Source organism: Protobothrops mucrosquamatus, unplaced genomic scaffold (genome assembly GCF_001527695.2).
Source record: "Protobothrops mucrosquamatus isolate PMUCROS unplaced genomic scaffold, P.Mucros_1.0 scaffold1528, whole genome shotgun sequence".
Lineage (NCBI taxonomy): Eukaryota > Metazoa > Chordata > Lepidosauria > Squamata > Viperidae > Protobothrops > Protobothrops mucrosquamatus.
The window spans coordinates 32,130-58,238 of record NW_015387700.1 but is presented as its reverse complement, the minus strand read 5'-3'; the positions used below and the strand labels follow the sequence as shown (position 1 = coordinate 58,238).

Genomic DNA, 26,109 nt, shown 5'->3' with positions numbered 1-26,109 from the left:
TGGGGATAATTTAATGTTAGGGATCTTATAAGTCCTGATTGCTTAGCAATAGTCTTTCTACTTGGCTGTTTCATGCATTTCTACAAAAGTCTAATGTGACATTGGCAAATAGGGCCTCTTTCTATGTTTGTATATATTACATAATTTTAGTTTGGACCTCATTCTCAGACATATTAATTAGTGTATCAATTTAATCTATGTCATTTGGTATTCATGTATCTTATATATGGTAATATTTTTGGCCACCTACAACCCATTATAGATTTCTAGATATGTGGCTACTATGTTATTCTATGCAGAATATGCGTGAGATAGCATGCTTGTATCAAATTCCAATTGGAAATCTGATTTACAAATCCCAATTGTATTTTTTTCACATTTTATTTAAGTTTTCTTTGGATTTCTTTGTCTAAATTCAATCACAAAACCAATTATCCTAATCTAACCTATGATTTCCACTGAACCCACATTTTGCATCAATTTGTTCCAGTTGTGTTATGATGCATGTGCATTCCCTTGTCCTGCCAATGTAGCCAGAACCCCTCAAATACTCATTTATTTGTTTCCCTTTATTTCTTTCCTGCTTTTGCTTATGTATTCATTTTCAGGGCCTGCCATTCTGCTGGGGCGTGTGTGCTTGCTATGTGATTTTCCTTGTTCTGCGCTGTATGAGGTGCCCTCTCTCTGGGTGAGAGGAATGTGGCATGAAAACATCTGCCTTATTTCCAGACAATGGAGCCTGGCACCGTCAGGACCTTTTGAAACGATGCCTATTTCAAGAGTTCTGCTTTCTTGGGATATCTAGTTGAGGCAGATCCTTACATAAAGCAAGGTCTGCAGTAGTGCCCAACCTGGAGAGGCATCTGCCCTACCAAGGGGGGCATGCACAACATGTTTTTACACGGCAGCGAAATGGGAGAAGCTGGAACTGAAGACTGTAGTGTGTCAACTGTCCAGGTCTATCCTGGAGAAGGCCCCTCCACCTGGTTGGAGAAAGCCGCTGCCCTAGAAAGACTCCTTGAGGCCGAGATGGTCACTCAGCGTTGGGAAAAAGGAGGACTGGGAGGAAAGAACCCAAAGAGTAACTTTCACCTGAGAAGGTCGGAAGAGGACTCAAAAGAAAAGAACGGAAGATCTTTCCGATGATGAAGAACCAGACAGGCAGTTGGACCTGATGGAGGGGATCTTGAAGCGAGCCATGCACTACATGGTGGAAGCTTTCGAGGACCTAAAAGCCAAATCCCTGGGCTGCCCAGAAAAGAAGGAAGAACTTGATGAAAGATGGTTTGGCTTGGGTTGGGGAGAAGTTGTATGTGCCTGCAAGTCAGAGACTGAGAATCATGCAGGCCTGTCACAATTCAAAAATAGCTGGACACTTTGTAAAGACTCTTCACCTGCTTAAGCAGCAATTTTGGTAGCCATCCTTAAAGAAGGACATTGAAAGCTATGTGGCCAGCTGCCCGACTTGTGCTGCTGCAAAACAGAGGCAGGGAAAAACGCCTGGCCTCCTACAGTCGGTACTGAGCTCTTCAGCACCCTAGAGAGAGAAAGTGTGGAAAACAATGTCATTTGGGTTGTCACTGATTTGTTCTCTAAACAAGCCCATTTTATCCCATGTCAGAAGATCCCAACTGCAAAGACTTTGGCTAGCTTGTTTGTGCAGCACATTTATCATCTCTATAGTGCCCCAAAATGCATAATATTGGATAGGAGGGTTCAATTCACCTCTAAGTTCTGGAAGGCCTTTTTGGACCTCTTAGATTCTGATCAGGGACTGTCATCTAGTCATCATCCTCAAATGAATGGGGGAACAAAACAAATAAACTCAGTTCTAGAACAGTACCTCCATTGTTTTATTAATTATCAACAGGACAATTGTATTGAACTGCTGCCTTTTGCTGAAGTGGCTTATAATAATGCAGTGCACTCCAGTACTGGGTTCACTCCTTTCCAAGTGGCTAATGGCCAGAGTTTCACCCCTATGCCTGAGTTACCTGCTAACGAGCCTGCTATCCCCTCCCTTAAGGACTGGGTTCATCAGTTGCAGTTCATCTGGCCAGTTGTTAGAAAAGTTTTGAATGAGGCTAGAGAAGCTTACAAGGCACACGATGATAAAAAAAAAAAAGAATGGAGCCTACAGTCACTACAGCCATCAAAGAAGCTGGGGCTGAAGTATATCAGTCCTTTTCCCATTAAATGCATTATCAATCCTGTCATAGTGGAGCTGGAACTCCCTAAGAGTTTGAGGCAAATCCACCCAGTTTTCCACTGCAATTTGTTAAAACCTGAGGTCACTTCTAAATTACGACCTGCCCCTGTCCCTCAGCCCATTATGGTAGAAGGTAAACAACACTTCAAAATTAAAGACATTTTAGATTCACGCAAACATCATGGGGCCACACAATATTTAGTGGCCTGGAAAGATTTACCCACTTCACAAAATGAATGGGTTTATAAAAAACATATTCACGTTCCTAGGTTGCTCAAATGTTTTCATGAGCACTATCCTGATAAGCCTAACTGATGTATTTGTTTTCTTTTCTTTTCCCCTTCCCGTTCTTGCTTTGCAGGTGGATTTGTCTTTCTGTTAGGGGGCTGTATGTCAGAACCCCTCAAATACTCATTTATTCGTTTCCCTTTATCTCTTTCCTGCTTTTGCTTATGTATTCATTTTTGGGGCCTGCCATTCTGCTAGTGGTGTGTGTGCTTGCTATGTGATTTGCCCTGCTATGCTCTGTACGGGGTGCCCTCCCTCTGAGTGAGAGGAATGTGACATGAATTGCCTTTTTGATGTAATCCTCTGCACGCCAAATCTTTAGATCTTGCTTTGCTTTCTAGCCATCACTAACTCTCAATAAAAGTTCCTTTTGAAATGATGCCTGTTTCAAGAGTTCTGCTTTCTTGGGAGATCTAGTTGAGGCAGATCTCAACACAGTCCCAAATGCTCAGAGTTCCACAATTTCTGCAACATCAGTAATATTATCAATGTTTATCAATAGTATTAATATTATTGATCAGTAAATTCATTCATTGCTAGAACTTGCAAGACCTGGTTTTCTGATAATGGAATGGCATTAACCATGGTTCTTATTCATGCAGATGTAAGTCCATACCATCTCTAAAGGGAATCATGAAAAGAATACAATTATGGAAGAATATGATGAAGTACCATGAATGAATGAGATCATTATCTTGTATCCATAATGCGGATGTGTTTTTGAGTTACTGCTGAATGGTAGAAATATATCCTAGGAAACTTGTTCAGTTATAAACTAGCCATGAAAAATATATTTAACTGATGAAATAAGGACATAAAAATAAAATTGGGTGATTTATCAGATTTATAATATAAAATTATGACATTGTATACATAAATAATAATCAAAGATCATGTAATGCTTGCTTTGTTTTGCTTAGTTTCTTCTGTTATATTCATAGTTTACTTAAGCAGAGTTTCTTTAAAATTCAGATTTGAGGAATATATATATATATATAAACAGTTTTTTTTTCTTTTTACGACGCTGTAATCCCTTTTATGGAAGTGGAGTCGGGGTGACTGAATGGAGTTTAGCATTTACTGGCCAGATGCCCATCCTGATACCCTATGTGGAGTTCACAACACATATTTTCTCTTTGAGCCCTGATAGAGAAACATCTTTCACTGACTAGGATTGAACTCTCAACCTTCCAAGTGGGAGACGAGTATCTTCACCCCTAGGCCACTGTGCCACACACACACACATATACATACATACATACATACATATATGTTGTCTTTAATAACGTTAAAAACAAGAATCCTGGGTATACACCTATCATGGCAGTAATAAAAGTATCCGAACACCAGGATAAAAATCTTAAACCAAAGCTGTTTAATCTACAAAAAGTACTAAGCTTTCGTCGGCCAAACTACCGACATCGTCAGAGTGTAAAAAACGCCAGATCCGGGAGTTAGTTTATATAACTGGCCGCCTCTGCACTCTAACCCTTGAACAGGTCATTGGTCCACTCATTAGTACCAGCCATGCTGTTCTTAAAGGGCCCGTGCTTGTCATATATATATATATATATATATGTACTGTATATAAACATCTATTAGCATCTAAAAAATGATGAATTCAAGAACCTTTTTCAGAATTTATGAATAAATGTTTCCTGAATTGCAAATGATAGGATATATTGATCCTTTTTATTAGCAATTAATAAAAATATCAAGTATCAAATATATACTGATATTTGAAATTATACCGATGTATGTAGATATAAATGTATATAGATTATTGAATTTTAAAAGGCCATTGCTGGAAATCTCTTTAAGTATCCTCTTCATTTGTTTCTACAGCTGTCTCAAACCTGGATGCAGAAAGCAAACTGAATGTGTATTATCATGCCCCTTGGCATCAGGAGAGAAACATTTTTCTTCCTTCCACCAGACCAGCATGTGTAGAGGAACTGCATCGCCATGCCAAGCAGAATTTGAGAGCCTTGAGGAGGGGTAATTTTTAATTTCTGTATAATTTACAAAAATCTAAATAGAGGTAGTCCTTGACTTACAACCATTCATTTAGCAACCATTTGAAGTTACAGTGGCACTGAAAAAAGTCCACTTAAGACTGGTCATCAAACTTATGACTGTCACAGCATTCCCAGGATCACATGATCAAAATTTGGGTGCTTGGCAGCTGACACATATTTATAATGGTTGCAGCAACTTGGAGTCAAGGGATCGCCATTTGTAACTTTTCCAGCTGGTTCCTGGCAAGCAGTCAATGGGGGAAGCCAGATTTGCTTAATGACCACATGATTCAGTTAGCAACTTAGCAGTGATTCACTTGGCAAAAATGTAATAAAATCAGGCATGACTCACTTAACAACTGCCTTGCTTAGCAACAGAAATTCTGGTCCCAATTGTGGCTGTGAGTTGAGGACTACCTGTTTAGGTTCCAGAGTAATTAATGAAATAAGTGCATTTCCTGTAATGGCATGTTAATTCACCTTTACTTTCCTCAGCTCTCCTTCATTAGTTAGCTCACAAGTCCAACAAGGCCAATGTAGCCATGACCAGGTCTTGAACATTTTTATTTTTTAAAATTCTGGGAAGGCTGCAAAATATAGGGCAAGGCCAGTTTACGTCTTTAACTTTCCTCTCCTCTCATTCTTACATTAAAATCCATTTTCAGACAGTTTCTCTTTGCTACCAAGATCTCTCTTACTGTATATATGGATCATTGTTTTCTGCTTAAAAACATACTTGTAAAATAGTACTACAGATTACTGAGTGCATCACTTCGCAAGAATGTGAATTTGAAAACCAGCTTGCCTTTAATTTTTTTAAATTGGTTAAATCCATAAACTATACATTAATCTTGCAGGAACTTTGATAAATTGGTTAGGAAAAAGAAAACTCTGTAGTTACTTTCAGCCAACAATTCAATCAGATTAGAGAGAAGCCGACCACACAAAATTCATCTGTAATAAATTAAGTCATATCGTGTCATCTTCATATCATAGGGTTTTTATGAACACCATGTACAGTACATTAAGAAAGTATTCAGAACCCCTTCATTTTTGTCAATTTTGTTATGCTGCAGCCTGATTCTACAGTTGTTGAAATTCAATTTTTTCTCATTAATCTACACTCAGTACTCCATAATGACAAAGTGAAAACAGAATTTTAGAAATGCCTGTAAATTTATTAAAAAGAAAAAAGTGAAATATCACATTGGCATAAGAATTCAGACACTTTGCAACAACACTTGAAATTTAGCTCAAGTGCCTCCCATTTCTCTTGATCATTGCTGACATGTTTCTACGTCTTGTTTGGAGTTGAACTGTGGTAAACTAAATTGATTGGACATGATTTGGAAAGGCTTATAGAAGGTCTCACAGCTGACAATGCATGCTGTAGCAGAGCAAAAGCCATGAGGTCAAAGAACTGCCTGCAGAGTTCAGAGACAGGATTATTTCAAGGCATAGATCTGGGGAAGACTACAGTAAACTTTCTGCTGTACTGAAGATTTCTAAGAGCACAGTGGCCTCCATTATTCTCAGTTGGAAGAAGTTTGGCACAACCAGACTCTTCCAAGAACTGGTTGCCCAATCAAACTGAGCAATCGAGGGAGAAGGGCCTTAGTAAAAGAGGTGACCAAGGACCTGATGGTCACTCTGACTGAGCTCCAGAGATCCTGTGTGGAGATGGGACAGAGTTCTAGAAGGACAACCATCACGGCAGTCCTCCACCAATCTGGGCTTTATGGCAGAGTGGCTAGACCGAAACCTCTCCTCAGTGAAAGCTCGCTTGGAATTCGCAAAAGAAGCATCCGAAGGACTTTCAGACTGTGAGGAACAAGATTCTCTGGTCTGATAAACCAAGATTGAACTGTTTGGCCTCAATTCTAAACATTATGCCTGGAGGAAATCAGGCACCGCTCATCACCTGTCCCAACAATGAAGCATGATGGTGGCAGCATCATGCTGGGGGGTGTTTTTCAGCAGCAGGGACTGGGAGACTGGTCAGGATTGAGGGAAAGCTGAATGAAGCAAAGAACAGGGATAGCATCAATGAAAACCTGTTCCACAGTACTCAGGACCTCAGACTGGGCTGAAACTTTACTTTCCAATATGACATTGCTTCTAAGCACACAGCCAAGACAACACAGGAATGGCTTAGGGACAATTCTGTGAATGTCCTAGAGTGGCCCAGCCAGAGCCCTGACTTAAATCCTATTGAACATCTCTGGAGGGACCTGAAAATGGGGTCCACCGACAGTTGCCATCCAATCTGATTGAGCTTGAGAGGATTTGCAAGGAAGAATGGCAGAAATTTCCCCAATCCAGGTGTGCAAAAGTTGTCACGTCATATCCAAAAAGACTCAAGGCTGTAATTGCTGCCAAAAGTGCTTCAACAAAGTACTGAGTGAAGGTTCTGAATACTTATGCCAATGTGATATTTCAGTTGTTTTCTTTTTAATAAATTTACAGACATTTTTAAAATTCTGTTTTCACTTTGTCATTATGGGGTATACTGAGTGTAGATTAATGAGGAAAAAATGAATTTCAACAACTGTAGAATCAGGCTGCAGCATAACAAAATTGACAAAAATGAAGGGGTTCTGAATACTTTCTGAATCCACTGTAGTTATTTTAGAATATAATAATTTGCCATTGTTTTAGTTCATTGTTTTCTCAGTTTCCCAATCTTGCCTACATCTTGGTATTTCCTGACAGTCTTTCCTCCCAGCATTCATCAGGCCTAAACTCTGTTTAACACTTTTCAAAGTAAGCTTGCTTAGTTGTTGCCATCTGCTAAGGCAATAAATTAAGATAAGGTCTATTGTACATAAATTGCCACCCCCCTTATAGTATACATATACCTATGGATTTAGATTTTATTCCTTTTGATAGGAATAGTTGATAGGTTCCACTTTTGAATTCTTAAAACATGTCATCCTTAGATATTAACATAAATAATCTGTTCTCTTCCTAACATTTCAGAACAATAACAGCATATTGAAAATATGTGTAATTGCTTTAAAATAATATATTAAATAATTTCACAACAAATAGAGGGTGAGACTTATTTTAATAGGATTGCAAAGAGCTAAAAGGGGAAATATTATTATAGTGATAGTAAAATTATAACAGAGCTCTCTGGATGTTAGCTGTTCTGTTTTAGATAAATTTTATCTTTTTCTGCCATCTTGTGGTCAGGAAATAGCTCCTTAAATAAAGAACGTAAAACAAAAATATATTAAGATCAGGACTTTAATATGTTTCCAAAACACAATGTCATATGTAATGAGAAGTATACATTATACTTCTACTGTTCTTTATTTTAAAATGGTTTCTCAAAATACAATTACATTCAAGTTTGCCTTAAATGTTTTGCATCAATCGTAGAACAATTTTTGCCTCAGGACAGTCAAAGTTACAATATGGCATCTTCATTCCCTACCATATGGGTTTTATTGATGATAGATGCTGAATGAAAGAGAATAAATGAAAACAGAATTTGTTTTTTTTATACATGTATTTTTCAAAGATGTTAGTTTCATCATAGCATCCAATAAAAAACAGCGTGAAATTAGTTATCACTGAAGTGTATTTATAAGCAAGCACTTGTGCCCTTGAGTCCATTTTTAATTCCTGGTGACTGACAAGTCCTTGCAGTTTTCTTGGCAATGTTGTTTAGAAGTAATTTGCCATTGCCTGGCTCCTAGGGCTAAAAGAGAGTGACTGGCTAATGGTCATCCAGTTGGCTTTGTGATCAAATGGGATAAAACCCTCAGTCTCCTAGTTTTTTAGCCTGATACCTTAACCACATAAAATTGGCTTTATCAGCGAGGCACTACTTTTTTAGAAAATTCCACCACTTTTCATTGAAATATATAATGTAAGAGATAACTTCCAATTAAATATCTGTGTTTTTGCCATGAGTTCATTCAGAGGCTTTCCATTCTCCCTAACTGTGCCATTTACAATATGATCATTCTGAAAGTCAAAATATATTGACAGAACTATGCATAGATAGTTACTGCATGTAATTCATCACTAAGTGTAATGATCATGCAGTTCATCTAGATTGAAGTTCACATATTTTCTGCCAGGAGCCTATTTTGAAATGTACAATATATCTTGCTGAACAATGATCTTTCTTACAGAGCACCGAAATCAGGGTAATAACCGAGAACAAAAAACTGTGAGCCACACTGTGGTAGCTCCCCCATTTCCGTCTTTTCCTGTGATCCACACTAAGAAGAAAAAAGAGACTAAGGACCATCACTTGCTAAAAGTAAGTTCTTCCTCATCTTCTCAATGCAACTGACGGAGAAAAAATTGCCAGGTAATGCCGAGAGAAACAGCATCTGCCAAGCCTCTGTTACGTTGTTATTAAAGGCATAAAGGTGAAGCCTAATTATCAGTAGATTACAAAGTGAACAATTGTTCATTTCCTTACCTCAGTTTCCTGCTGTTATGTTTTTTTTAATCAAACCACAATTTTTTAAAAAATGTTTACTCCTTTTCTTGGTCTCACTATAAATTCTAAATTTAAATACAAGACAATTTTTAACAGATGAGTAATCATTTGTGTAAGTCAGAAGGAGCCTATGCTAGGATATATGCATTTATTTGTGACAATAATTGTCAATAAAGCAATAACATGAGGAATTCTATTGCAAAATAGTCATGCTGGTGTATTAACTAGAGAAGATGCCATCAAATAGTCTTCTTTTATTGAATGATTAATTAGCTTCTTCTAAACTATAATCCTTCAAGTGGGGGTACTACAACTCTCAGAAGTCAAATTCACACCAAATATAGTAAAAAAAAAAATTGTAGTAGTGATACAGACACAAGGCACTATGCTAGAAAAAGCTGGTTTCATTACATTTCAAGTTATATAAAAATTCACTGAAAGTAAGTGGCCTTGTTACTCTAAGTCAATGTTTCTCAACCTTAACAACCTGAAGATGTTTGGACTTCAACTTGCTGACTTGGGTCATCCAAAATTTTCAAGTATCTACAACACAAGTGTCAAACTCGAACGCATCACATGATGTGACATTTTTTGCCTTTGCGGAGCCAGAGTGGGTGTGGCCTGCATGTGACGCATCCATCCCATGGGCCGCCAGTTTGACACCCCTGATTTACAAGAATAGAGGTGGTAGTGAGGTTCCGTGGGGCTTGGCTTTGCGTCACGTGACAGAGATATTTACATGCGGAAAGAGGGGATTTTCTCTTCTCAAACCATCTTTTATGCTGAGAGTGTATTCTGTTTTGCAGCTCATGGATTGTTTCTTCTTCTTTCTCTAAATTGGTGCCCTCCAAATATTTGATGATCACTCCCATCATTCTCAGCCATCATGGCCAATTTCAATATTAAGTCACATAGACAATGTTATTGATATTGATATTGTTATTGATACATCAGCTAACAGCAATCAATTTCATGAATAACGTACATACAATATGAAAAAAATATTGTAAAATAATAAGGGCAACATTATGAAGAAAAATTAAAAGTTGTTTTAATGCTGCAGTGGGTTAACTAGCTTTTATAAATTATACATGGTTCCATTTCATCAGAAATTCCATGACTAGATTACTTGAGATTAATAGGCAAAGTTACCAATCTGATATTCCCCATATCCATTTCCATGGTTTGACTATATAGCAGTGATGGCGAATCTTTTAGAGACCGAGTGCCCAAACTGCAACCCAAAACCCACTAATGTATTGTCGGGTGCCGGGTGGGCATTGCCCATTGGGTGGGTGTGGCCGATTGGATGGATATGGCCCATTGGGTGGGCGTGACCCATTGGGTGGGGATGGCTGCCATGGTCACGGCAGACTGGGTGGGTGTGGCCGGGGTCAGCGTGGCCAACTTGATGTTGCTCGTGGGGAGGGACCCCTGTGAGGGCCAGGCAGGGTTGGGGGAGATCCAGGAGGACTCTGTCAGGTGGAACGGTGGGCAGGAGGCTCGTCCTGCGGGGTGAGGTGAGGCGAGGCAGGGGGCAGGACAGAGGTGCCATTGCCGCAGGGCAAGGCAAGGCGAGGCAGGAGCCGGGGTAGCTGCTGCCTGACACCATCAGCCCCCGCACACAGTGAGCGCATGGGGGCCAACTGTGTCCATCAGCAGCCACAGCCTGCCGACCCCTCAGTTTCAGCGCGACATGACTGTTTGCCGGCTCGCACGTCACACCCAATGCGGCTGCCATGAGGCCGCGGAACAAGCCAGGCAGAGGTAAAGAACTGGTATACCGGTTTTTTACCGCTGCCTGGCTTGTTCCGCGGCTTCATGGCAGCGGCACTGGGCAGGAGGCGGCAAACAGCTGGTTTCAGCACGACATGGCTGTTTGCCTCTGGCTGCGGCCATTTGCAGCCTCGTGCATCACACCCAATGCTGCTGCCATGAGGCCGCGGAACAAGATGGGCGGAGGTAAGCAACTGGTATACCAGTTTCTTACTGCTGCCTGGCTTGTTCCAATTGGGCAGGAGCTGGCAAACAGCCAGTTTCGGCGCAATGTGGCTGGGAGGCTGCAGATAGCTGGCTGGGGCTGGGCTGGGCTGGAACTGCAGCGGCAGCGGTGGTGTGGAGGTGATTGCGGTCTCAGAGTGGGCGCAAGCGGGCCAGCTGCACAGGGCAGAGGCACTGCCTAGGGCCGGAGCGGGGCAGCAGCATGGCAGCAGCAAAGCCAGGCGGGACTGCAGTGGCGGTGATGGCTGGGTCGCTTTGGCAAAAACAGTTGTGGCGGCGGCAGCGGGGAGGAGGTGAGGAGTGGCACCCGCAATCTGCCCAGCCTCCCTTCTGCCTGCTTTGTGCATCTCCTCCCGGGCCCCCCACGCCCACTATTAACCCTTCCTGCGCCGCTCGCTGAAGGTGTGGGGGGGCGACGCGTGATAAGAGGAGGAGGAGGAGCACCCTTGGGGCTGCAGGTGTCCTGGCCTGGCATGGGAAGGGCACACACCCCACCCTCCCACCATCAAGCAGGGTAAGATTGCCGCGCCCGCCCAGATGCTCTCACCTCCCCCTGCCTTTCAGCTGCATTCCGTTTCTCTGTTTGCTTCTCAGCCTTCGCTATGGGTAAAAAAAAAAGTTCCATCAGACTTTCTAACTTCTGGAGATCTCGCAAGAAGTTAGAAAGTCTGATGGACCTTTTTTTTTTTTTACCGATAGTCCCACAAACACGCGGCGAAGGCTGAGAAACAAACAAGGAAACAGAATGCAGCTGAAAGGTAGGTTAATAAAGAAACCACTTGGGGGAGGCGGGCGAGGGCGCAGCATCCTTACCCTGCGCAGGTATTGATGCAGGTTGCTCATGGATGGGACTGAAGGCCTAGGACTGGGGCGACGGTGCGCGTGCCCACAGAGAGGGCTCTGTGTCCCACCTGTGGCATGCGTGCCATAGATTCGCCACCACGGCTATATAGTATGATCTAAAACCCTGAAACCAGGGGAAATTGAATTAAACAATCAGTGAATGGTTTCCTGCTATAAGGATGGTATTGTCAACTATCAAACAGCTTGTGTGGGAAAAATCTACACACATGATTATTGTTATGCTCATTAACATCCCCATGTAGCTAACCACTCTGTCTAAATATACAGAAATTAAATAGCATATTATAGTTAATAAACAGGTTCTCATGACAAAAACGTTATAGATTTATATTGTTTATTTCTTATGAAGAAACTTTTTTTAATGCTACAGCATGCATTTCAGATGTACTTTGATCAAAAAGCACAGAAACATTTGTTGTATGCGTTAAATTTTAATCATTTCCCTCTCCCTCCACATTTCATATTTATAGTTTTATAGAACCCGCTCGTCTTCCCCTACTGAGTGTTGCCACATGACCCCATGGAGTAAAAAGGTATTGGAAGATAAACGAATAAAACCTCCTCATACAATCTGTCCCTTTCACTCCCTAATCTTTCTTTGCTGCTTTTTTGGCTGACTAACTTTGTTGTCTATTTCATGCTCTTATCAACAAGAACATTAACTTTTTTTCATCCTCCATGCTAATATGGTGTTAGGTTTTATTAGATTTAATAGACCATGAGCAAGTTTCCTTTTGCCGATCAGTTTTAAATGCCTGAACTAAATTTGTATGTAGCTGGGGAAAAATAGATGGCGATCTCAGAAAACTACAAGAATGCATCCAATGATGTTAAAGCCATAGCATGGACCTAGTCAAAGGACTGTTATCACTGCTATTGTTTGCTGAAGAGCAACCCTGGCAGACAGTCAGAGATTGTGGTCAGGTCACTTCACTCTCTTTGTCCAAAAGACATTGTTATGCAGGGAAAGTATTGGTCACAAAATGCAAGCTAATGCAGGCTATATGCTCCCCCTTTTTTGCATGCACCAACTTTTTAGCTCAGAGGTTACCTAGGAAACAAAATCTTTTGTGCTTGTAGTTTATATGAACTATTCATGGCTGCTAGAAACAGCACAAAAGCTGAAAAGAATGAAAATGGCAATGTTTTCCTAACCTAGAGATGGACAGAAATATCTTCCAAGAAGACCGGTCCCTTTTATATTTTTGTGTATAATATTACAGGCATTTCTGACAAGGTAAGAAAGCAGCTTGATGTAACTTGGATAAACACTGTGAAGTGCAGCCTTCAGCTTAGACGTCGGGGGTTAAGAATGATTGTAAGTCTATTCAGAAGGAATGTTAAGCAGGACATTTCTGACAAAAATAAACTAAAGTTAATTTGAATGTGGGTCTCAGTTATAAAAAATAAAAATATTTAAATGCTTTAACAAACTTAAAGGGACAAGATTTAATCTTTGCATTTTTTAACAAAAACTAAAAGAATGAAATGCTTCTGAATAAACAAAAGGACGAAATATCAAGAAGTCATCAGAACTGAAGCTGAAAACTGAATTTAGATAATATACAGACTTTAGGATGGCTTCTTCTAGTCTATAGAGTATCATGATAGATTAAATGAAAAAATATGCACTTTAAAAAAATGGGAAAAGGTGTATTTATCATTCAAGAAACTGTCATTTTTTAGTTCTCTAGGTATTGTCTAGATTGTCCTAACTTTTTACTCTCACATAGTAAAACAACAAAGCACAACAGTCCTGCCTTCTTTCTTTCTTTCTTTCTTTCTTTCTTTCTTTCTTTCTTTCTTTCTTTCTTTCTTTCTTTCTTTCTTTCCTTCCTTCCTTCCTTCCTTTCTTTCTTTCTTTCTAATTCTACTCGTTGAGGTAGTTGGTCTCTCTTAGTTCTTCTTTATCTTTTGTCCCTTGTTTAAATTATGTGTTCTGAATTACATCTGGCTGTTAGATATTCTAAAGGTCCTGGTTCAAACTTTACTTTTCAATTTTTCTTTTGATATTCAGTATTTATTGTTAGATGGCTGTGTTCACATGATATACTTAATTTGGAGACCAAAGCCCCATTTTTTGGTTTAACACTGAATTATGAACAGTAAATTAATCAAATGAACCAGGTTTGTATTCCACAGCAGCTACTAACAACAAAAATCAGATATTTTAAAAATACAAAATACGTATTTCTTTCAAAATATACAAAACATGAGATCAATTCATAAGGCCGTGCTAAAGTTCTACTGAAATCAATGCTGCAGGTTGTCAACCACATGTAAATTGTTCATTTCTAAGTCTACATGCAAACAACATGACATGATTATTTGTTAATGTATATTTTTAACAGAATGAATACATTCAAACTTACATATTTCTGCAGAAATGGCATGGATCGTACAGATATCCCACATTTCTGCTAAGTATACATGATTTGAAATGTTTACTTTCAATTCTGTGTTAATCTTTAATTCCTAAATTAACTTTCCATGAGCTACTGCATTCCAGATGCATTGTATTACAATTTTCTTCTTCCCTAAATGAGACAATAATGATTGGGGGGCGGGTAACAGAGATTCATACATCTTAAGGGCTGATAAGCCTAAGTGTTTTCAATAGGTGAGATATTTCTGCTATGTAGCCATTGAAAGAAAGTTCTTACAAGTTCCAAGGTACTTTCTTCCTTTTTTTTTACTTCCAATTCTTACTATTTTGTTGTTTGTGCATGGATGCTAGTTTTGATTGTATTTATTTACAGTCCCACCACCCTTCTGAAGAAGAAGATACAGATGTCATGTCAGGGCAGAGGCTGAAAAATCCAGTAAATAATATACCTTCTACACTGGATAAACAAACAAATTGGAGCAAAGCACTACCTCTCCCAACTCCAGAGGAGAAAATGAAACAGGATGCCCAAGTGATTTCTTCTTGTATTATCCCCATCAATGTCACTGGTACAAATCTTTTGTCCTTTTGTTGTGGTGGTTGATTTGAAGGTGTTTTAATAGCTTATTTTATTGCAGTAAATGTTTCTCTAAATATAGGATTTTACAAATAGCAAATGTGTTTATTTATACATTTTATTGCCCCCCACCCCATCTTAGCATAGGGTAACTCTGGGCAGCTTACAGTCATAAAAATGTATCTATACATATACATTATGCACATACATACACATTAAAATATAAATTAAAACCAAACATTAAAATTTAAGGACACGTGGTAGGGACGGAATGGTGGGAGGTAGGATCTGTTGTTAATCAACCATCTCCATTGTGCTGTTCTCCCATTGGGGCCCCAAGCCATCTAGCAGAGCCACGACTTTAGGCCCTTACAAAAGGATAGGAACGGGTATATGTAAGATTTCTGAAAAAAGTCTTTGATAACTTTGATATCTATTAAGATGGGAATTAGCCCCATTACATTCAATGAGAAAAACATCTCATTAAATTTCTATATTGTGATTATCCATGGACATTGATGCTGATATAATTATATTAGAAAGGCATAGTTAAATTCAGCAGCCTTTTATACTACGTGATACTCATGTTTGTTATGTGCTGGAATAAAACAGTGCAATATTTCTCACCAACAGTGTATGTTATGAATCATAAGTGCTGCAGCAAATTAATAGCATTTTAATATTTGCTTCAATGCCTTCCATAATGCTCCAAGGCCAAGAGTGTAGGAATAATATTCTAATTGATGTGTACAATTTATTTTAAAAATCCCTTCACTTATCAGAATGCAGTATCTGCATATAATATATAGAAATCTTCTTTCTTCTATTATACATGATAAATAAAAAGAGAGAAAGAGACAGGAATTTGCAATAAAATATGAAGTCAGAATGAAAATCCATGACTGGTAATATTTCTAAATTAGCTGTATTGGCTCATTGGTTCCTCATTTCATTCCATAGATTACACCAAAAATAAATCTGTCATGAAGAGTAGACTAATCTATTCATTTAGATCTCAAAAGGTTCTCTGTACACAGTATTGCCTCTGAGCACTCATGAAAGTTTACACATCATTACACAATAAAATAATAATAATGTCACTACAAAGTAAGCAGAAATAAAAAATAACCACTGTCAGAGTTAATACACTGCTTAATTTATACACTGATAAGAACTAGTGGCATAAAGATTCCTCAGTTGTCTGCCAAGAACAGTCAACAAAGAGCATACCAAAGCATACCAATGCTTTTTTAAAAAAGAGGTATTAGGTTTTTTAAGTCATAACCACTAGACCTATGAAAATAATTTGAAGAGTCACTTTGATTCTCCTGGATGAACTACTCAAAGTATCAGAGCAACCTCTGGAAGCTCGATATATATATATATCAATTTCAAGTATATCAAAGTCTTAACCAAGGTCTTTGGGAAATGAATGAGCTCCCTATTTATTGTTGTTATCACCATCACCCACAATAAATTGATTCCCTGTCTACTTGATGCTGTGGGCATCACTGAAGCCCATAAGGGATGTCCCAATTAAAACATCAACGTGGCAGATACATTTCTGGAATCATCATTCAGAAGAATAGGAGAACGAATAAGAAGTTATTTATAGACATTCCACATACAGTGGATAGGGTGGTCCTATAAATGAAGTTTCCAAGGTAAATTCACACTTCCATATATTTTAAGAAATCGTGCTAAATAACTTTTGGCCAGTCCCGTCATACCCACTCAGTAAAAAAACAAACCACATCAAGAGCTATATGAATGACAGTCCCAGTGATGCAAAATGGCTACATGGGCAGCCAATCCAAATTTACAAAATTTACAAATTTATCAAGTGTGTCATTTGGCTATACAGTGCTACAGAAAGTACAGTAATAAATTCCTAAACCAACCAGAAGGAAATCTGCTTTGATGTATCTTATAGTATTTGTTCCATTGATCTAGAGCAGACATGTCCAAAGTCTGGCCCGCGGGCCATTTGCGGCCCGCGTTCCGGTTTAATACGGCCCTCTAACAGCCCTCCCTGCTCTATGTAAATGCGGCCCTCCCACGGCCCTCCGGCAAGTCCCATGAGAGAGAGAGAGAGAGAGAGACAGAGGCACTTGAACTTGCACTTCTGTCTCTCTCTCTCTCTCATGGGACTTGCCCCCTCGCAGGGCTCCTCATTGGCCCTGCGCCCGGGTGCCCTGCCCCCTGGGAGAAGGGCGGCCAGGAAGTCCCTTTCCCGGGCTGGCCCCGTCCCAGGCACACGTGGCTGGGGAGCCATGTGGGGAAGCCCCAAGATCCCCGCTGGGAGTGGCCTGCCCGAGCCTCCGCTGAGCGGGCCAGCCTTCCCGCAAACCGCGGCCCCGAGAGCAGCCCCTCCGATGCCCAGCCGGTGCCAAGCAGCAGCAGAGCCGGAGACAGAGGGTCAGTGCCGGGGGGAGGGAGGGGGCTCTGAGTTCATGGAGCACTGCCGCGAAGCGGCTGCGGGGCAGGTGGTGCGCCCCCCCGGCTTACTTGTTCCAGTCTCAGCTGAGGCATCGCTTCCTGGGCCGCTCCCTGGGCAGCCGAGCCAGCCACATGTCTCCCCGTGCTGGGCGGCAGTCATGGCTGGTGCGGCGGCCAGCGGGAGCATCACTCCCCGGGAAGCCGAACCGGCCACATGTCTCCCTAGCCTGGGCCGGACGGCAGTCAGGCATGAAGCTCGCCTGGCTGCCGCAGGGCTCTCCGCCGCCCGGCCCCACCTCGGCCCCATCAGTGGCACCTTCCTCAGGCACTTTCAGGGAGCCGCCGCTGCTGCCCTCGTTGCTGCAGGAGGAGACCTTGGGATGCGAGGGCGGCGGGGCTGGCGCCGATCGGGACCCCCCCTCGGCACTCCCCGTTGCCGGCGCGGCCACACATGGTGCACCCAGCCTTGGCGCCCTCTTAAGACGGCGAAGTGGCTGAGGATGCGGCGGGGGCGGCGGCCGGGCCAGGGGCGGTGATGGGGACCCCAACGATGCTGCAGTGGCTGCCGCCAGAGCCGCTGCCTCCTGTCCTGCTCCCCCTCCCTGCCCCTCCCTTCTTGTTCGGCTGAAGAAGCGATGGGGGTGCGGCCGGGAGCTTCTGTCCTGCTCTCCCCGCCCGTTCGGCGCCATCTGCCTTTCATTCTCTCTCTCTCTCTCCTAACCTGGAGGGAGAGGGAGAGAGAGAAAGAGGAAAGAAAGAGAAGAGAAAGAGAGGAGAGAGGGAAAGAGAAAAAGTGGAAAGAGAAAGAGGGGAAAGAGAGAGAGAAAGTTAGAGGGAAGAGAGGAAGAGAAGAGAAAGAGGAAAAAAAGAAAAAGAGAAAAGAGAGAAAAAGAGAAAAAGAGGAAAGAGAGAAAGAGAAGAGAAATAGAGGAAAGAGGAAAGAGAAAGAGANTAGAGGAAAGAGAAAGAGGAGAGGAAAGAAAGGAAAGAGAGGAAAGGAAGAGAAAGAGGAAAGAGAAATAGAAGAGAGGAAAGAGAGAGAAAGAGAGAGAGGAAAGAGAGAAAGAGAAAGAGGAAAGAGAGGAAAGAAAGAAAAAGAGGAAAGAGAAAGGGAGAGGAAAGGGAGAGAAAAGAAAGAAAGAAAGCAAAAGGGAGAGGAAAGAGAAAAGAGAAAAAAGATTGAGAAAGAGAGAAAGGAAAGAGAAAGAGAGAAAGGAAAGAGAAAGAGAAGAGAGGAAAGGGAGAGGAAAGAAAGAAGAGAAAGAGAGGAAAGAGAGAGAAAGAGGAAAGAGAGAAAAGAGAGAGAGGAAAGAGAGGAAAGAGAAAAAGAGGAAAGAGGGAGAGAAAGGAGAGGAAAGAGAAAGGAAAGAGAGAAAGAAAGCGAGGGGGAGAGGAAAGAGAGAAAAAGAGGAAAGAAAAAAGATTGAGAAAAGAGAGAGGAAAGAAAGAGGAAAGAGAAATAAAGGAAAGAGAGAGGAAAGAGAGAAAGGAAAGAGGAAAGAGAAGAGGAAAGAAAGGAGAAAGAGAGAGGAAAGAGAGAAAGAGGAAAGAGAAAGAGAGAAAGAGGAAAGAGAAAGATAGAGAGGAAAGAGAAAGAGGGGGAGAGGAAAGAGAAAGAGAGAGAGGAGAGAGGGGAGAGGAAAGGGAAAGGAAAGAGAGAGAGAGAGAAAGAGGAAAGAGAGGGAGAGGAAAGAGGCATAAAATAATTCATTTGCATTTAATTGTAATGGTTCAAAGAATGTTCGGAAAAATGTTCGGCCCTCCAGCACGTTCACTTCATCCAATCTGGCCCTCTTTGAAAAAAGTTTGGACACCCCTGATCTAGAGACTGAAATCTTGGACTCACTATGACATTTCCTTCTGTAATCAGAAGATGGATCTGATAGACTCACTTATAAAGGAAGCAGAAAATAAAAAAATAAACAAAGTGCTAAACATGTTAGTACAGGTTTTATACAGTTAATAAAGTATATTATTATTTATAAGCCAAAATCAACATGGCTTATGTTCAATATCAGGAATTAGGTTGAATAATTCTTATTACTGAAGGGAAACTACAGTACTTACAGAGAAACAGCAGTTTCTTTTGACCATGTCCAGAAAACATTTTGATCAGGGTAGTATGTGCAGCAAAACCATATGTGGCTGCTTGAAGGCTCATGAAGTGTGTTCCCATTGAATGCTTTGCCCATGATGAAAATGCCACATTGAATTATCTGCAATGCTTTTATGTATTCTCCTTCAGCCTACACTTTGTAAATACACAATGCATTAAATGTTTTTCAGCTTCAGGTACATCTTTTTAATGTATCAGGTTTTAGTGGGAATACTTGTACAACTATTATTATTAACCTACAATATAATTACTGTGTGTGTGTCAGTATAATAATAAATTTATGAATTTTCTGTGCCACTGGACTCCAAAACAGTGGCATTCTCAGTAAATCACAATGTTTTAAAATGATAATGTAAAATGATGTGTGAAATGATATTGTAATGCAAGTCCCATCATTATGTATTTGTATCATAAGTCATGATACATGTGCACATTTTGTCATTTCTTGCCTCCCAGTCCCCAACAGATAATTCCTGGCAGGTTACAGTTAAAAGGAAAAATTGATAGCTAATTAAAAAACAGTTCAGAATAGACGAAATACAGTATTGCACAATAGCACCCAGTCTACCTACTTAGTACACTTGACAGATACTGAGAGTATACATTGTTGGATTAGAAATGGAGGGAGTTTTATTGTTTTTTAATAATATTTTAATAATATTTTTCTTCATATACTGCTTTTTCAAATCACACCAGATTTTTAGTGTTGAGAAAAGACTGTGATGTATTTGTTTAGAAAATAGTATTGCCAAGTTTATGAGCAAATGGAAGCAAGACTCTGTTCATATTATCAATGAGAGGAGAAGCATTCAGTTGAAAATGAACTTCCACTTCAGTGAAACATCATGGGTTTTGCAGTCAGGTAGTTCCATCTTCAGTTTCAACCATTTCCAGATCTAAAAATTAAGTGGCAAATAAATCCTGCCTGGAGCTGTAGAAAACTCTGCCAGTTGGAGGCAAAAAATTTGCTAATTGGTTGTCTCTTTTTCTGTACCAAGAAATCAGTGCTAAAAGATACAACTATGAATCAATCTGAATGATATTTTATATGGATTGACATATGGAAATCCAAAAACATTTGGATTTGTCATAGTATATTAACCTGCCTACAGCATACCAGCAATGCATAGAATCTTTCTTTTTTTTCCTTCTTTTTTTTTTTTTAGTAATTTACAGTTGAAAATGTTTTGTTCATCCTCCTGAATCCTAACTTTCATTTTACATACCTCAGGGCCACTAGAACGTAACAATCTTGAAAAACATTTTGGTAAATAGTCCTTACAAGGAGAGTAGCTAACTTCCTCTCATTTCTTTCACTTCCTTTTCTCTTTTGTGAATGGGATTAGCTGTAGTATGCAATATTTTTTTTTAGAATTGTAAAGTCTGCCTTCTATTTATTTTCAGGCATAACCTGAAAAGTTCATTTGACCCAATGTGGTCTTCCAGTCAAAGCCGTTGTTTATTGTTTCTAAAAGCTAATGTCACCTATTTATGGATTGTAGGAGTTGGTTTTGACCGAGAAGCTAGTATACGCTGCTCCCTTGTTCACTCCCAATCCGTACTGCAGCGAAGACGGAAACTGAGAAGGAGAAAAACCATATCTGGCATCCCCAGAAGAGTCCAACAAGAAATAGGTGGAGTATAAATAAAATCTTTCCTAGAGAGCTGTAGTACTGTCTTTTATATATATATATATATATATATATATATATATATATATATATATATATATATATATATATATATATATATATATATATATATATATTAGTTAACATATCTATATAAATAAAAATGTAAATGTTCGTTTGTTCAAAATCTTAAATCTCCGAAAGTTCTTCACCGATTGCTTTGAAATTTTGACACAATGTTGCATTTGAATACGCGCGTGTTTTTATATACCTATATTATATAGATGTCACCCCTGTGACAGGTAAAAACATGTTTCTTTTGAAAAACAGCGCCATCTGTTGGACGTAAAAGCAACACACGCTTTTACCAGACTCAGCCACAGCAATGCGTGGCCGGGTACAGCTAGTAAAAAATAAAATACAAAGAAAAAATAGAAATAGGGGATTAAGGGAAGGAAAAGGAAAGGGGAATAGAAGGTGTGAGATACAAGGGAAAAGAAAAAAAGGTGTTGACTTCCGACTCTTTTTAGCACTCTAGCCTCAACTTTTTGTTTTTACACATTATTATATAACTAGCAATTTCTATAACAGCAAATCCATCTAATTAACAAAACCAAATTCAAAAATACAATTTTTTTTATCACAAGTACAAAATCTAGAAATGGTATCCAAATGAAAAACATATTCAAGTATATTCTCCTCTTTAAATGGAATGATCAATTTAACCATTCCTGGTTTAACTTGCTGTGGAAATAGTATAGGTTTCTATTTGCCCCTACTAATTTTTGTAAACTATCAGCATTTCTATTAACAAAGTTAACTATACTTTCTCAAATTCTTTGACCTTACTGGGAAAAGTACTTTTTTTTCCACCACCACCCCTTTTTTAAAAAAAGAAAAAGAAAAAGAAAAATGCTAAACTTTCTTTAAATACTTTTCTAAAATCAAAACTTTCTAATACTTTTTTTTCCTTTTAGCTTCTTAACATACAGGCTTTGAATTTCAATATTGAATTTAGCTCCCACCCTCCAAACTATTCTTATAGAATAGTATTTTTTCTTCCTTTTATAAACATCATTTTTAGAACACAAAGTTTTCTTTAAACTAGTACATCATTTTCTTTAGCTTTCTCTTAACCCAAGTAGTCTCAAATACATTTTCAAAAACAGTTTACATATTTTAAAAATTACTTCAGCAATATATATATATATATAGATCCAATTCTCTTAATATGAGTACTCTCAAATAGATTTTCAATAACATTTGCCTACTTTAAAAGTTACTTAAACATTATATATATAATGTGTGTGTGTGTGTGTGTGTGTGTGTGTGTGTGTGTGTAAAAGATTACATTTTCAAATTTTGAATTGAACTTTTCTTTCAATTAAACATTTGAACCAAAAAAACCCCATCCTGGTTCCAGTTGTCTCATTAAATTTAGGTCACTCCTTCTTATCTTCATAGAATAAAATCTTTTTCTTGTCTAGAAGTTTTACCCGGGAATTTCTTTTTATCATAGAATCCTCAGTCTTGTTAATGTCCTTAAAGAGAAAGTCCCAAATTTGTCTTTTTTCTCGGCGCTCTTCTTTCAGTTGTGTTGCGAGCTTTATATTTATACCGTAATCCTCAGCCTTGTTAATGTCCTTAAAGAGAAAGTACCGAATTTATCTTTTTTCTCAGTGCTCTTCTTTCACTTGTGTTGCAAGTTTTATACACCATAATAGTAAAAGTTAGTATCAGGTTCTTCCAAAACTGTAATGCTCTGCTCTGCATTTTCTACATTTTTAACTACTTGTGAAGTTACAGCTATTTGTGAAATTGCCTTGGTAGTATCATAGCATGCTCCACATGTTTGCATCTTAGTAATTTGAGAGGATTTTTTTATCATACTTAGATCACAGCTGGTCAACAAATTGGCAAATTTTGTTTAAAGACCTTTCAAGAATATCTCTAATACTCTGTTCATCCATCTTGGCTTCCACTTTTAGTCAGGATCAGAAAATTTTTGCCACCCACAGCAGAGAAAACCAAGCTACAAGTTAGTACAATATTAAACTAAAATCACAGGCTTCATTCTTTATATGTCTCCATCAGCTTTTTTTTCTTTCTTCACCACACTTCCTTTTTAAAAAAAATATGTTTTATTGATTTTTAACATAATTACCTTAATATTTGGTAAGCAGCGTGTTGTCTGCGTTAGTATTTAAAAAACAATAACAATTAATTTCTATAATTCTATAGTCCATGTAATGGCTTTGCTTGATTTTCTCTTCTTCCAATAATATTCTCTTTTGCCAACCATAAATTAATACATTTCTTATTATTTGAATAAATGACAATTAAATTAGACATTTTCTGAAAATAATAACCACATTCTTTTCTAATTGATCATCTTGATTGCCTCATCATAGATCCTGTTTACAAAATTCTTATTTAAATTTGTTTTCCCCACAATATTCAAAGCATTCTTACTGGTTAACATTTTCTCAAAATTAGTTACACTTAAGTATTTAAGTTTTTCTTCTCATACAAGCCATCTCAACACTTTTACATTTCTCATATCTTAAAAAAGAAAGAAAACAAAACAAAACATTTCTTTTATATAAACCATCCCAACATTTTTATATTTCTCATGTCAAAAAACAAAGCACAAAGAAAAAAAGAAAGAAAGAATACTATATTACTTGTGGGGTTCATCCCTCTTAAACTAATCTTCATTTATATCCAAAATCTTTCTATTTCTTTAATCATAGTCAAACAGATATTTATAATTTTTAAATATTCCCTCTGGTAAATCCCATCATCTAATTTCTTAATTCTCACTTTAGCCTTTTTTTTTTTTGCCAAACATCTTTCCTGATCAATATGCTTTGCTGAATCAAAGAATCCTCCCATAATCTTGTAAGTGTTGTTACAGGTACAAAAGACAAAACAGATAAGCTGTTTTTATAGGAAGGTTTCGCCCCCATTCATCTTTTCCTTTCTTTCTTTCTTGATTTTATTTATCATTTTTTGTCTCTCGGAGTTCTCCTAGTAGAATCCATTTTGTCAAATCTTGTTTCTTGTCCTCAAACTTATTTTGTAATCTTAGAGTATAGGTTATCTTTTCCATGTCCAATATTTCCTATAAGTTTTTTTCCATCTGGGTTAAGTCATACTTCCTTTTATTGTTAAGATCCATCTTAAAATCTCTCTCTTTTGTCTCATATTCAGTTGTCTGTTTTTTTGCTCACTCTATTTTTATTTTTGGAGAATTTTTGTGCTGTAAAGTTATATTGGAGATTTATTCATTTATATTTTCAAAGTTATTTTTAATTTCCTCGTGGTTTGAGATCATTGTTGTTTGGATTTGTTGCAACATAGCACAGATCTCCTTCTGGAAAGTATTTGTTTTTTCTTGATATATTCTTTCTGCAGATCGCTGGTTTTCCATGATAGCCAAAAATCAGGGTTTTCCTTTCTCTGCAGATAGCTTTAGAGTAACAGTTGAGTTAGTATTTATAATCCAGAAAGGTCAATTTTTCCCTAAAGTTTATAAATCTCACTTTATGAATAGCCCAAAATGTTCTCTTTTTTTGTCACAGCTATTCTCTGTTATTAAGACATTGAAGGTCACCAAAAGCAAGTTATCTTTTCCTGGGCTTTACCAGCTCCTGTAATAGAGCAACTGCTGTTGTATATTTTCATCCACCACTAGATGTCAGCACCAGTTCATTTTTCAGTAATAGACAATTGTTTACTTCTGTTATTTACTTCTATTTTCATGGTTTAAAAAGACATTCTTAACAGTTTCCACCAATTTCAATCTTATCCAAATTAGGTCTTATATTCATTTCATTTCAGTATATTTCGGTTCCCCCTGAAAAGTTTAATTCACTGCTTCCATCTGTAGGAGGGTGGGTCAAAGATCCCCCCTTTCTCACTTTCGGAAGCTTTTTCTTTTTTTCTTTTTCCAGGAAATCAATTTTCAAGTAGAAGAGAGAAAATCACTATTCTTACCCAGTTCCAAACACGTTGTTTACAGTCAGCTTAAAGTAGTGCTTTTGGGCTTCGGCTGCTTGTAGCTTGGGTTAGACTCTGAAGTTAAGCTAGCCTTTCTCCTGCTGGTTTCTGGAGGGTTTTTCCCAAACCGATCGGATCGACCACCATCTCTCCGCAATCAGCGGGACTTCCTTCCTTCCTTGTTGCTTCTATGGGCAACTTCAAGCCCATTTAGGGTCCCCTAGCAGGCAGAAATCGGCCGTAGGGTGTGGAGCCCCACAATACCTTGGCTGCTGAGCTAGTGTGCAAAACCGGAAGCCTCACTTCCTTATTTGGCTTGCTTTAACAGCCTTAACAGCCCCTTATTATTTAAGACAAAGAGAAATCCCTAAAATGGCATGAGTCTTCAAAAAGGCACAGCAGACTGTAACTAAAAAGAACTTCTTTTTAACTTGGCTTGAAAAAAATAATAGTCTTTGAAGGTGATTAAGAAGGGAAAGGAACAACTTACTATCCATTTGAAAGTTGGATTTCAAACATCGGCTTCTTCAAACTCGAACTAGATTACAGCCCCTCCCCCCCAGCCTTTGGCTACAGACTGCTTCGGATGAGCTCCAGAAGCCGTCTGCTGGCTTGCAGCTGTTTTGGAGGGTTCTGAGGGAAAGTTCTTTGACCCATACTGACCGGGTGGGTTTTAAAAACTGAATACCAGTCCCTTCAGTTAAAAGGTTGAAGAGCTGCACTCCAGGAAGAAATCCTTCAGAGATCTCTCCCCAAGCGTGCCACCAGTTGGCCATCTTGCTGGAAGTGAACTGTAGTACTGTCTTAATGCAATTCTGGCTTGCTTTCTCAACAGTTTTCCAAACTCTTGATTGTGGTTTCAAGTATGATGCATTTGGTATGTTTTATTGTGGGTGTCACTTAGTACAGATATACCTCTAGCTCACATGGTCTAAATACAATCTTACCCAATTACTGTTGAATTGTATTCTTTTAGTTTTCTCAAGAGTAAGTAGCTTAAATTATTTTTCCTTGTAAAAACCTAACAAATGTTTCCTTGTAATGAATATGCTGGTAAATTGTCACAGATTAATTTATTTAGAAGATCTATTCCTGTGATGGTATGTGGGAAAAGGT

At 38.8% G+C, this 26,109-nt stretch overlaps 1 protein-coding gene across 1 annotated transcript in view; it reads left to right on the top strand.

Moving 5' to 3' along the window:
• The window catches only part of NHS (NHS actin remodeling regulator), a 321,746-nt gene that overhangs the window by 277,036 nt on the left and 18,601 nt on the right, over positions 1-26,109 (top strand). Inside the window, exons 2-6 of the mRNA XM_015822346.1 lie at positions 4,343-4,495; positions 8,661-8,791; positions 12,313-12,375; positions 14,602-14,797; positions 20,863-20,994. Coding sequence (XP_015677832.1) covers positions 4,343-4,495; positions 8,661-8,791; positions 12,313-12,375; positions 14,602-14,797; positions 20,863-20,994 — 675 coding nt within the window. The remainder of the gene's footprint in view (positions 1-4,342; positions 4,496-8,660; positions 8,792-12,312; positions 12,376-14,601; positions 14,798-20,862; positions 20,995-26,109) is intronic.